The sequence below is a fragment of the Peromyscus eremicus genome, chromosome 14 (genome assembly GCF_949786415.1).
Source record: "Peromyscus eremicus chromosome 14, PerEre_H2_v1, whole genome shotgun sequence".
NCBI lineage: Eukaryota > Metazoa > Chordata > Mammalia > Rodentia > Cricetidae > Peromyscus > Peromyscus eremicus.
The window spans coordinates 14,553,397-14,566,256 of NC_081430.1; the positions used below are offsets into that span (position 1 = coordinate 14,553,397).

Sequence of the window (12,860 nt, forward strand, 5' to 3'; positions counted from 1 at the left end):
CTAGCTGAATGTGATTGAATCTGTCAAAGAAAAATATTTAATATATGGAATACCTATAACCAACTGCTTAATGTAAGTAAAGTCATGCGTTTGTCAAAATAGTTCACAGAAAACTGTTTTTTCATCAGACATAGTGAGAAAGAATAAACTAAGTGGGCTTAGTGGAAACAAAGAGAACCAACTATTGTCCTGAACAATCAGTGTATGTAGTAACCATATTTCCTCTTCGTTGAGTGACAGTCCTGCAGTGCTTACTAGATCCATGAAATCTATTTTCAGTCTGTACTGTGTGTCGATTGGTGGTATCAAAGCCACTAAAAGAAAACATTTTCTCCATATCTTCAAACATGTCATCAAACAATCCACCTCCAAAAGAAAACTCTTGGAAATGATGCCTTTGTCTATTGGAACCATCCTGGCGTGTCTGGAAGTGATTTTCAAAATGCTTCTTAGACCGAGTGTTTTGGTTCTGGCCAAAAAGATTAAAGTCTTTAAATAAGTCATCAAAATTGAAGTTAAAAGATTGCTCAAAAGGACTTCCACCTCCTTGTTGTCCTTTGCCATTAGTAAAAGCACTGTGTCCAACTGTATCATACTCTTTCCGCCTATGAGCATCTGAGAGTGTTTCATATGCTGAAAGAGACATAAAAATCATTTAGCAACTTAAGATAAAATATTCAAAATTATGTATATGTAAACTTCAAACACATGATTTCATTCTATGTATTTCAGGGAAGAATTTCACATCACAAACAAAATATTACAAATAACAATAATATAAAATATAAATTGTAAAACAAGGCAGGGACTTTTGTTTTATCAACTCATCAGTAGTTAGAACAATCTTTCAATTATTCCTTCAATTAATATGCTATATTTGTTAAATAAAAGCTATCACAGATAAACATGTTGGTAAAATTAATCTGTTCATCTTCATATTTTTTGTGCAAAACTGTGATTTGTATTATTAAAGAATTATTATCAAATGTATCTAACTAATAGAAAATCAGGTTTTTCACGTTCTTAGTTGAAGTAAATGTTTAATTCCAACTCCTAGTTAGGCCTATTAACTACTTAAGTAATGTGCAAGACATAGTTTGTTTTAAACTAGTGTTAAGACAAAACATACTTAAGTTTTTTAAAGACACATTGGTTTGAAATATAGATGAAGTAAAGAAGACACCTTTAAACTATTGTGTTTATATTAAGTCAATATTCAGTAAAATAAGTTTAAGTTACTTAATAAAAATTTTTGCTTCCCAAGACATTTGTGTAGCTTGGTCTGTTTAACGGGTCCCTGGCAGTGAAATCAGGATCTATCCCTGATGCATGAGCTGGCTTTTTGGAGTCCATTACCTATGGTGGGAAACCTTGCACAGCCTTGATGCAGGGGGAGGGGCTTGGAATTGCCTCTACTGAATATACCAGGTTTTACTGATTCCCCATGGGAGGCCTTACTTTTGTGGAGGAGGGGATGGGAGGGGGTTGGAGAGGAGTGGAAGGAGGGTTGGGAGGGGGAATCTGTGGTTGTTATGTAAAATGAATAAAAAATTTAATAAAGAAAAATGCTGAAAAACTGGCCTACTAATATCCATTTTTATAAATAAATAAATAAGGGAAATGGTGTATTTCCAATATTTTTAGAATTGTAAACTAAGAAAATTACCTACTATAATTCATTACTTGCTCAGGAGCCAAGTATCTATTCTAACAAAATAATTACAAACTCATCTCAGCTCCATCTTTCAGAGCACACAAAATTGTCAGTTACCATTGCCCTTACTATAAAATACCCATGAGACTGCATGAAGAATCATTTACTTACCTTCTGCAATCTCTCTGAATTTTGCTTCAGCATCAGGGCTCTTATTTTTGTCAGGGTGGTACTTCATGGCTAATTTGTGAAAGGCCTTCTTGATTTGTCTCTCTGAAGCCGATTTTGGCACACCTAAGATATCATAGTAGCTTTTTGAGGCTAGGATTAATTCTGTTATCATTAAAATGCAAATTGCAAAGACGAAAACTGACTGGGGAGTAGCCATTTCTAATATCCTAAAAAAGAAAGAAAACAGATGTTTTAACGCAAGGAACACATCTTAAGACTTCTAAAAAGCAATTGAACTCAACAAACCTTTGGTATAATAGACTTACAGCAGTATCAAAATGTTATGCACACAGTATCATATACTCACGATATTGTACTGTCAGTATCTCTAATATTAAGAGTCTATTAGCAGCCGGGCGGTGGTGGCGCACGCCTTTAATCCCAGCACTCGGGAGGCAGAGCCAGGCGGATCTCTGTGAGTTCGAGGCCAGCCTGGTCTACTGAGCGAGATCCAGGAAAGGCGCAAAGCTACAGAGAAACCCTGTCTCGTAAAAACCAAAAAAAAAAAAAAAAAAAAAGAGTCTATTAGCAAGTCTTTTCCTTATCAGTTGAAAAGAAAGCTAAATTGATACTTTCTTAGGAAGGCAAGATTTCTATTATTTATGTTGGTAATGAACTGTTGTTTGCCTGTGATGTTAAAGATATTAACTCTTCAGAATATTTTTCTCCTGATAGTCCTACTCCAGCTTCCTCAGTGTTATCTTTAACACCACAAAATCTAGCTTCAGAATACGACCTGATTATTGAAAAATTCTGTCTCCTTTGTGTTTGGCTAGAATCTTAACAGAAAGGCAAATGTAGGGAAGGAAAGATGTTCCTCAAGTTGGTTAAATCTATTTGCTCTTAAAAGGGTTCCAACAATCAGTTTTCATGTATGTAAGGTCCCAAATACTTAAGAAATATGTGTAAATAACTTCTGCTTAAAGCTGAAAATTAGAAAAATTTAAGACTTCTACTAAGGCTAGGCTACCAGAGGAAGGAAATAATTTGTACTTTGGATAAATTAGGTTATTAGGTTTTCCAAATTTCTCAGCGAGTAAACTGTTTCTCTTTAAAACATTCAGTTTTACTTAGAATTATTGGTAATACATAATACTCGGGATGAAGTCTACCTCTTTGGTTTGCTTTTCTGAATGCTGTACCACAGAAGTCCTTAATAACCTATGATGACATAACAAGGCTGACGAAAAAGCACTATGGTTTGTGGAAACTGCCAGCCGTCCTCTCCTGTGGCTTATTCTGAGCCTAATTAGCAGGTAGATTACTTTTTTCCTGAGAATTAGTCACAGTCACGCGTACCAACCATAAAGTCCAACCTCTTGATCTAAAGACACAAGCAGAAGCCAGGCATAGTGGCACACGCCTTTAATCCCAGCACTCGGGAGGCAGGGACGGGCGGATTACTTTAGAGTTCAAGGCCAGCGAGGTCTACAACAGTGAATTCCAGGACAGCCAGGATTACCCTGTCTAAAAATAAAAATAAAAATAAACGTAAGCGGAGCTTGCCGGGCGAGCTCAGAAACCGCGGTTGGTCACTCAAGAGTCTACAACTGACAGCCAGGCGCCTTCCAGGGCTTCACGCTGACCCTGGAGATGTTTGGGTGGCCTAACTACCCCGTCCAAGCGACTCCGTCCGAACAATGGGAGCGCCCTCCTCGTCCCGGCCCGCTCCACTGGGGCGCCGGGTCCGTGTTCGGGCCGCGCCGGCAGACTGCGCGCCGCGCCGGCCTGGCCTCGGGGAAGCGGACCCCAAGCCCACGGCAGAGCGCAAGCTGTGACGCAGCCACCCCGGGGTCCCTGCGCTGCGCTGCCCGCAGGACGCCCAGGCCGAGCCCGTGCACAGAGCGGGCCCGACCGTCTCCGCGCCGCCCAGCCCGATCCTCACCCGTGCGCCTCGCAGAGGCTTCTCCACACCGCGGAGGCCCCGCTCCTGGCTCCCGGCCGCTCCCGGCCGCTCCCGGCCGCTCCCGGCTCCCTCGCCCCGCCGCTCGCGCTCCGACCTCGCCTCCAGCGGCCGACCTGCCTCCGTGCCGCTCGGCCCGCTCCCTACTGGCGGGAGTCCGGAGCCGGCGCGACCGCCCCGAGAGAGACCTACACGAAACGCTCCCCCATTGGCTGCCGCCGGCCCACCTGACTTTGGCGCCTTACGCGCACGTGGAAATCTGTTGTTGCCGTTTGAGCTGTGCGTCACTTCCGGCACCAACCTCCAGGGGGTGGGGCTAGAGCCTGAGGAAGCGGAAGTGAGTGGACGATTTCCCCACACACACACACACACACACACACACACCCTTCCCTGGGGCGGACCGCCGCGCAGGCGCGGTGGGCTGCGCTGCGCGTGGGGCCTGAGGCCCCGCCTTGGAGTGGCGTGCTGGGCCACGCCCCTCGGGGTCAGGTTGACCCGGCGTATTGCTGGGCGTTTGCTGCAAGAAAATCGCCGCGGTCGTAATAAAGACCGGAAGCTGAGCTTTTGTCCGTAAGTAGCCGGGTGACCTGAAGACTCAGCCTCACCCTTAGGGGGTGTGTCAGTGGCCCTGGGCGTCCAGGCCTGGGTCTGTCACCTGTTAGTTTATTAGTCCTCAGTTTCCCCAAGGGCTTGAGTCCACTGTACTTGACGAGACAGGGTTTCTCTGTGTAGCTTTCCGCCTTTCCCGGAACTCACTCGGTAGCCCAGGCTGGCCTCGAACTCACAGAGATCCGCCTGGCTCTGCCTCCCGAGTGCTGGGATTAAAGGCGTGCGCCACCACCGCCCGGCTTCAAGTTTAAAACAGTAAAGTTTGCGCGGTGCGCGGAGGTGGGGGAGTGGCCCCGGCCCTTTCCTTGCTTTTAACTACGTTTAAAGTACATCGGAGTCGCTAATTGGGAAGGTGAGGTTCCTGTGAGGTTGGTCACACAGGTGGAATGTAACCCTGGGTTTTTCCTGCGAAAACTGATACCCAAAATGATGACCAACCTTGAAAATTCTGCTAGACTGGAATTAAAAACTTGTGTCTTGTTTAAGGATATTTATACTCTTAAGTTAGTGCAGAGATCGTGAGAGGTAAATTTGTCCTAAATGACAGCATGAAATATTTCAGAAACAATATGTAAGTACTTAGTTCATTCAGAGGCCAAGGCAAGGTTCCAAAGCCAGATTTGCTGAGTTCAAACCCTGGTTCCCTGGCTTTAGTAACTTTTGCAAAGTATTTAAGCTCTCAGCGCCTCAAATTTCTCTCTCTATGGGTAAACAGATAAAGCAGTATTTGGAGTATGTGCTTAATTTATATATATGAAAGTCAGTGCAGTTCAAATAATTCCATTTCCATTTTTTCCCCTTGTATTTAAAAGTAATCCAGAGCCAGGCAAATCCCAGCACACTGGAGGCAGAGCCAGGCGGATCTCTGTGAGTTCGAGGGCGCCTGGTCTACAGAGCGAGCTCCTGGGAAGGCACAAAGCTACACAGAGAAGCCCTGTCTGGAAAAACCAAAAACAAACAAATAAATAAATAGAAGCTACACAGAGAAATCCTGTCTCAAAAAAAAAAAAAAACAATAAATAAATAAGTAAAAGTAATCCAGATAGAGCTACCCTGATTTCTCATTTGCTTCAAAATTATTTTGAGACTAACATTTTTCTTTAGTCCTGATGCTGTTATTCAATAATGGTTCAGGCAAATAATGTGAAAAAAATTATAAACCGAAGTAATTCACATGACATGGCATTATTTCCATGATTGGTTTCCTTGAATGCCTTCCACAAAATGCAGTGATATTTAGAAAGAAAAATCTAATTCATGGTTAGTTGAAAGGCCAATGTCATAATCTCTAGCTCTGAGATTTGAAGTCAAAGATCTTTCAGATCCTTTGGTCCCTATGGAGGGCATAATTTCAGAATTAAATTTTTTCTACTATCAATTTTTAAGAATCTAGTGCTTTATTTGTATGCATTTAGTGTTCAGCTTATTTTCTGGGCAGGGCATGGTGGTGCAATTTGTAGTCTCAACACTCTGGATGCTGAAGCAGGAAAATTAGGAGTTCAAGGCCACTTTGGGCAACATAGGAAAGACCATGTCAGCAAAAAAAGAAATGTGCTGTCTTATGAATTTAGAGGAAATACAGAAGATAGTGAAAAATACCAAAAAAAAATTAAGCGAATGTGAGAAATTATTCAGGAAACAATCTAGAAGATTTCTTAAAGAGCATGGCTAAGTAGGTCAGAAATGTAGTGCAATCCAGTTACTAGTAAAGATATCCACAAAGTACACTTATAAAGGTTTGTTATACAACATTGCATGTAGGTACAGGAAATTACTTACATGCTGCATACTCCATGAATTTATAAAAAGTATATTCTTATTTTAAATGTAACAAAAGCTTGAACGTGTCCTTTTTGCCTTTAAATGCTTTTTTTGGTTATGCCTATGTGGTTGATATATTGTGCACTCCAATAAACTTATCTGGGGGTCAGAGAACAGAACAGCCACTATATTAAACATAGTTTTAGGCAGTGGTAGCACACGCCTTTAATCCTAGAATTCAGGAGGCAGAGATCCATGTGGATCTCTGTGAGTTCAAGGCCACACTGGAAACAGCCAGGCATGGTGACACACGCCTTTAATCTCAGAAAGTGATGGCAGGAAGCAGAAAGGTACATAAGGCGTGAGGACCAGGAACTAGAGCCTTGTTAAGCTTTTGGCTTTTAGCAGCAGTTCAACTGAGATCCATTCGGATGAGGATTCAGAGGCTTTCAGTCTGAGGAAACAAGATCGGCTGAGAAATTGGCGAGGCGAGGTGAGGTTGGATGTGGCCTGTTCTGTTTCTCTGATCCTTTCAGCGTTCACCCCAGTACCTGGCTTCGGGTTTGTTTTTATTAATAAGACCTTTTAAGATTCATGTTACATGCCTATCATACTTAAAACCCCAATATATTTATATGTTTAAGGTTGAAAGATTCTCCAAAGACATATTATTTCATTTGGTGACAACTCCCTAAAGTAGGTCATCTGGTTTTTCTACATAAAGTTGTCAGTGTTAAAAGTTATTTCCTACATACAGAGGCTCTTCTTTTAGGATCTTGCAAACTTACCAAAACTTGAGGGAAGAAAAAAAATGCTAATTTTACAAAGTATAAACTAAATTAATTGGGATTGAGAGTATAAAGCTATGTTTTGAGTAAGAAGCTTTGTATTGTAACTATATAAAGGAACATGAAATTATATAGTATATACCTTGGTTATGTTTTTGGAATGTCATCTAATGAGATATAAATTATTGTCAACTATTGTTTAATATACTTTAAATTTATTAAACTAATAGAAATTTGTTTCTGTCAAATTCTGGCACTGCCATCAATAAACTTTTGTCTATAAAGTATATTTCAGTATACTAGAACCAGCCCTAAATTCAGAATGTCAATACAGGAACAAAATGTTTCCTTCTTCAGCCAACCAAGTGCTGGGATTTCAGGATATATCATCACAGTTGACTGAGGCTGAACATGTAAACATACACAGTTCGTTTTTGCATCAGAGTTCTTCTTTCAGAACTTGAATGTTACAGTTTCTAATCAATTGATATCAACATCTAGAAACATTCGACTAAATTGCACATAAGTAGAGCTCATGCAAATCCCAGTAGTAAAGAGAATGGAATATTAGTAATTTTTTTTTCAGGTAAATCATTTGTTTCAGTTGACTTCTCCCTTAAATATTAACAAGATGAGCATGATAGTACACACCTGTAATCCTAGCATTCAGAATGAGGCAGGAGGATCATGAAATTGAGGCTAGTTTGGCCTACACAGTGATCTTGTCTCAAAAACATTAAAAATAAGCTAAAATGTTAATACTGCCTAAAGTTGTAGGCAGCAAACCATTTGACATATCCTATATAAAGTAGGTTTAAATGAGAACTTGTAATTTATGCATTTATTCGCTACTTCTAGCAAGCCATATAATAGTAATGTATAACCCATAGGAGTATATATAAATTTTATCCTTTGTAGCAACGCATTTTAGTTGAAGGAACACTGAAGTGCTTTATGAGCTATTCTCAGATGAAAGCTTTGGCCACTTACCATATCTTGGTTTTCTTACTGCACAGACAGGGTGGTGATAGTTGTAGAGATTCTGTTAATTGATAGGGATGGTTACCTTGCTTTTTTAACACTCAATGAGAGATTATTTAAATGTGCAGGCCAGAATTATTCAAAGTTTTAAAGAATACATCAAAGTTTTTATTTTCCATTTTTTTTTTTTTTAAATTTCAGGTTTCCTGTACATGACAAAGACTTGAAAAGTGGTTAAAGAATATGAAGTGAGATTCTTGGTTCCTGTGCAGTGACCGTTTTGCTTCTGACTCTTTTGACATCAGATGGTGTATCTGTTATTTAAAGCACACTGCAATCCCAACAATATCGTCTTTGCCTGAAGACTGTCAGGTCTTGAAGTAGTGGAGAGGGAGTAATGCTGAGTAGGGTGACACATTGCAGGGACAGTTTTCAAGGTGACTTGAGTAGAGAAAGTAAGAAAGATTACCATTGAGAGAACAGATGCATGAGTAAAAAGCAACACTAATTTGTACTGCTACTAAAAGGATGACAGTTTCTTTAAACTTATGAAGCAGTTTAAGAAACAACAAAAATAGCATATGCATACTTACATTGTATTAAAATTAACTATTGGGTTATGCTTTAATCACTGGTCATTTGAAAGACCTAAACTGTTTGTCATATATTGAAGAGTGTAATGCTTTTTAAAAATTAATTAAAAGATATACTTAAGTAGAACTTTCGTGCTTGAATAAGTTTGTTTGGCCAGTGTACTGCTCAAAGTTAAAGTTACATAGTTATAACTGATGAGATTCTATAAGTATATGTTTTTCAGAATTTAAAAATATTTTCTAGGGAAAAGATACTTCTAAAAAAAAAACAATCTCAGAAGAGAAAATTGGGAGATGAGAAAGAAGTGTGCTGAAAAGTTAAGTCTGAAGAATCAAGTGCATCAAATGAAGCAAAGGAAAATACTGGTAACAAAGATGTACTACCAAGAACATGCAGAATTACTTGGTTCATCTGCTCTGGTGAAGCCACCAACTCAAGAGCAGAAAGCATAAAAAATAACATATTACCTCTTAAACAAGATACCTTAAAAACATCAATAAATCAAGATTTAGGTGTAGTTGGATTTTGTGCATCTTCTGAGAATCGAAATTCTACAGCTATTGCTTTGAGAACTTCAAATTCAGAAGACATAATTACTAACCATCTTGTTAATCCAAACTTTATAAATAATTTCATGGAAACTGTCAGGTCAGGAAAATTCATTCCTCTTCAGCACAGTTGAAGAATTAAACATAAACAACAAATCTTTTACTGCCATTTTAGTACCCACAGAAAATTGTAAACCTGCAGTTAATTCTTTCATACCAGCTTCCAAGGAAACCATGGAAATGGAAGACACAGCCATTGAAGACTCCTTTAATAAGGGTGTAGACCACAGTGCTGAAGTCTTACATATTGAACATTCATACTACAGACAAGATACAAATAAGGAACATCTTTGGCAAAATGTATCTAACCTATACTCAAGGATCACTCTTCTTGAGCTACAAAAACAACAAATTCCAGGAAGATTGATGTCTTTGGAAACTCTTTTAAGCCAACTACAGCAGAAGAACTGGCTATCTGAAGAAAACATCAAGATAACAGAGAACTATTTCCCAATGTATAAAGTCACTGTGAGATAAAAGTTTTTAAAGCTATGATTTTTACATAAGCTTTTTCCAGCTAAATCAAATCATTTGTGAAGTGAACTTTGTCCTGTAGATAAAGTTCTTGGAAGCTATGAAAGTGCTCCAATGTTACAAACAACATCCTGTTCTTACAATGCTCAGTAAAAAAGGGGAAATGAAAAGAGTTGTTTGGCTGAAGAAATAGTTTTATTACTTGATAATTTTTCCAATTATAGTTAAAATGATAAAATTTATTTATAAAATAATAGGAAAAAGATGCAGTCAAAATTGGCCAGACTATATCAGTTCTGGTTGTGCGGCTGGCACAAGCTAGTATATTGACCCTCAGAGAGCTGGGGATGTAGCTCAGTGATAAAGCACTTGCCTGGTTTGTACAAGGCCTTGGGAATCAGTCCCCAGGGCTGGAGTCAATAAAGGAGCCTTAGTCCCTAATCTATAAAATAAGGGCACTTAATATATAAATACTATTTCTTTAAAGATACTTTGCTTAGAACAGATTTTCTATATGATGATACATACTTATGTAATAGTAAAAGATGGCTAGAATTTAATATTAATGATTAGATTATTCTCAGTATCTTTTCTGTATTGTGTAACCATTTGGCTATAGTTACATACCTATAATATAAAGGAAAATACTACTATTAGAATCTTATTTTAGTTAAACTCAGCTGTCAAGAGAGATACTTTTAAAGTTGAAAGAATATATATTACTTTTTATATATGTGTATACATATACATACACTTATATGTATATATGTAGCTCACCATTAGAATACATTTAAGTGTCTTAACACCCTGTGTTTATAAACCTATAATTTGTAAACCAAAAAAGTTCAATGGTGTTAATCTTAAATATTTTAGAAATATTATGATTATTTAGTTAAGACATTTATCTAAAATTGATGGTGATATAGGTAAAAATATTGTTTGTATCCATTTGTTTTGTTTTGTTTTGACTTCTTAAGTGATTTTATTCCATTACCCTTGCTGATCCTCACCCCTGCTGCCACCATCTCCCAGATTCTGAGACATGTGGCTTGAATGTGGTATATCACTCAGGTCCGGGTAGCCCCAGCAAGGGCTCATTGTAAGGCAGTTATCTGCTCAATGGTGTGGAGGGCCTTTCTTCAAATCTTTTTGCTTGCTGGTGGTCTCCTTTGCAATTTTGTTCTTGGCTTTTCTTTCTCTAGTTTCAAAAATTCACTGAGGGTGAGTTTTTCAAACTTCTTGATAATAAGGAAGGCACACCCTGGTGAAGCTTTTTATGCTCCTCTATGGGGTTGTCATCTATCTGGTTCCCAACATTTCAGTTTTTTTGAATCAGAAAAAAAGCCTTTCTGCCATCCACTCTGGAATGCAGAAGCAGCCCTCCAGGAAGGGCCAGTTCTTGAAGGTGAGATGCAATGGTCCTTGAGATACAGCTACCAGGCCAGGGGCAGTGCCAGAGCCCCCGGGACACTGCTGCCACAACCTTTCATTTGTACTTAAGAAATAAATGTAAAACTGAAGACCACTTATAGCACAGGTGCGAAGAATGGGTGACTTGTCCCTGAGAATCAGCTTCAGAACAACTGAATGTGTTACTGCCTGTGGTATTGAGCAAGGTGCTATTGGTCTCATTCTTTAGGGATGTCTGTTTGTTTTGAGACAGGATCTTCCTATGTATGTAGCTCAGGATAACCTCAAACTTGGTCATCCATCTGCCTACCCTCAGCCTGTTGATTGCTTCAAGTAGAGAGACAGGCATGCACCACATGCCTGGGCTGAGCTTTGTTTGTATTGCCCTAACAGTGCTTGTGTTCTTTTTATATCATGATATTATCTAAAGCTCCCTCTTTCACTGGATTATGGGCTTTTTCCAGTTGGTTTTTATTGTTTTCTTCTATCTTCTTCTGTAATGTGACTTTACAGTTCTCCTATCTGGAGATAGAGTTATTTTACCTCCTTGAATTAGGGTAGGCTCTGTGACTGATCGCATCACTAGAATGTTGTAAATGTGACATAGCAGTTCCAAATTTTCCCTGTCATTGTCCTAGCATCTTCCATGTCCTTTAGGAGCACTTAACTCTTAGATGGCCAGATGCCATGTAAGATAACCCCACCCCCATAACACCATGCTGGAAAAGCCCATTCTCATAGTCTCTAAGACCGAGATGAAGCCGGGTGGTGGTGGCACACACTTTTAATCCCAGCACTCGGGAGGCAGAGGCAGGTGGATCTCTGAGTTCAAGGCCAGCCTGGGCTACAGAGTGAGTTCCAGGAAAGGCACAAAGCTACACTGAGAAACCCTGTCTCGAAAACCCCCCAAAAAAGGCTGAGACGACTGATCCTGAGGTGCCAGCTGCTCTAAATGACACCAGATGCAACCGAGAGGAACCTAGCTGAGTACCTCTCACATAGCTGTATAAAATTGTGGGCAGTGTTTATTTTAAGGTGGTAGTTTGGGGATGGATAATGGAACAACAAAAGAGATTCCTTATCTCTATCATCTTCAACACTGTGACTCTTCACCATTTCTCCTATAAAAGATAACTCTTACTTAACTAAGTTCCACTCCTGGTTGGACTCAAATGTCGGTTTTGTTTTGTTTTTTTCACTTTTTTTGCTGTAATATCAGATCACCCTTAAGTTGCTTTTGTCAGTTATTTTTGTCATAACTAATGTGATTTGAGAGATGCATCCCAGAGAGATGCAATGTGAAGACTCAATCCACTTTGCTAGCTTCGAAGACAGGAAGGAGAAACCAAGGAACATGGAAGCATCCATAAGCTAGAAACAGTTTACAACCTGCTAGAAAGTGATGACCTCAATCCTAAAACCGCAAGGAATCCAATTCTAAAAGTCTAAACATACATTCTTCCTCTAGAATGAAACACATTCTACTGTCACCCTATACCTCACTTCTAAAGAACTATAAAAATGTTTATGTTGTTTTAATTCACTGTATTTGGGGCAATTATTACCAACAACAATAAGAAAGTAATACAAGTGCTTAATCTATTTGAGATTCGGTTTAAGTCTCCACCCCCATCCCTTAAAAGCATATCTCAGCCTGTGTTGCTTAATTCACTAAGCCAGGTTTCTTATTGAAATACAATTAATGTTTTATTCAGAGGTTCCAAGCATTGAGTAAAATGTGAAAGTTATTTGTAAACTGTAAAAAGCTACAGCAATGTCAGATACTAACATTGTTATTTGATTTCTCTTTAATGGTATAATAGCAAAGGTCAAAAGTTGTATTTATA

General features: G+C 39.2%; 2 protein-coding genes across 3 annotated transcripts; one reads left to right on the top strand and one right to left on the bottom strand.

Moving 5' to 3' along the window:
• Positions 1-102: 102 nt before the first annotated feature.
• Dnajb9 (DnaJ heat shock protein family (Hsp40) member B9) lies at positions 103-3,841 on the bottom strand. 2 transcript variants are annotated; one of them, XM_059279325.1, is made up of 3 exons: positions 3,771-3,841; positions 1,826-2,052; positions 103-633 (listed from the first exon to the last, which is right to left on the bottom strand). In XM_059279325.1, exons 2-3 carry the CDS (start codon positions 2,040-2,042, stop codon positions 182-184), a joined length of 669 nt encoding a protein of 222 aa, XP_059135308.1. In that variant the 5' UTR covers positions 2,043-2,052; positions 3,771-3,841; the 3' UTR covers positions 103-181. The 2 variants fall into 2 exon arrangements, with proteins under 2 accessions (XP_059135308.1, XP_059135307.1); XM_059279324.1 differs by lacking the exon at positions 3,771-3,841 and adding an exon at positions 3,472-3,550.
• Thap5 (THAP domain containing 5) lies at positions 3,479-9,775 on the top strand. Its single transcript, XM_059279863.1, is given in 3 exon segments — positions 3,479-4,067; positions 8,839-9,163; positions 9,165-9,775. Coding segments are annotated over 3 exon segments (1,356 nt in total). The 3' UTR covers positions 9,607-9,775.
• The last annotated feature ends 3,085 nt before the right edge of the window (positions 9,776-12,860 follow it).

Excerpts from the sequence above, each read along its gene's own strand:
- Dnajb9 (XM_059279325.1), bottom strand. The coding sequence starts at position 2,042 with ATGGCTACTCCCCAGTCAGTTTTCGTCTTTGCAATTTGCATTTTAATG. Across the intron at positions 634-1,825 it reads ATTCAGAGAGATTGCAGAAG|CATATGAAACACTCTCAGAT; the intron begins GTAAGTAAATGA and ends TGTCTCTTTCAG.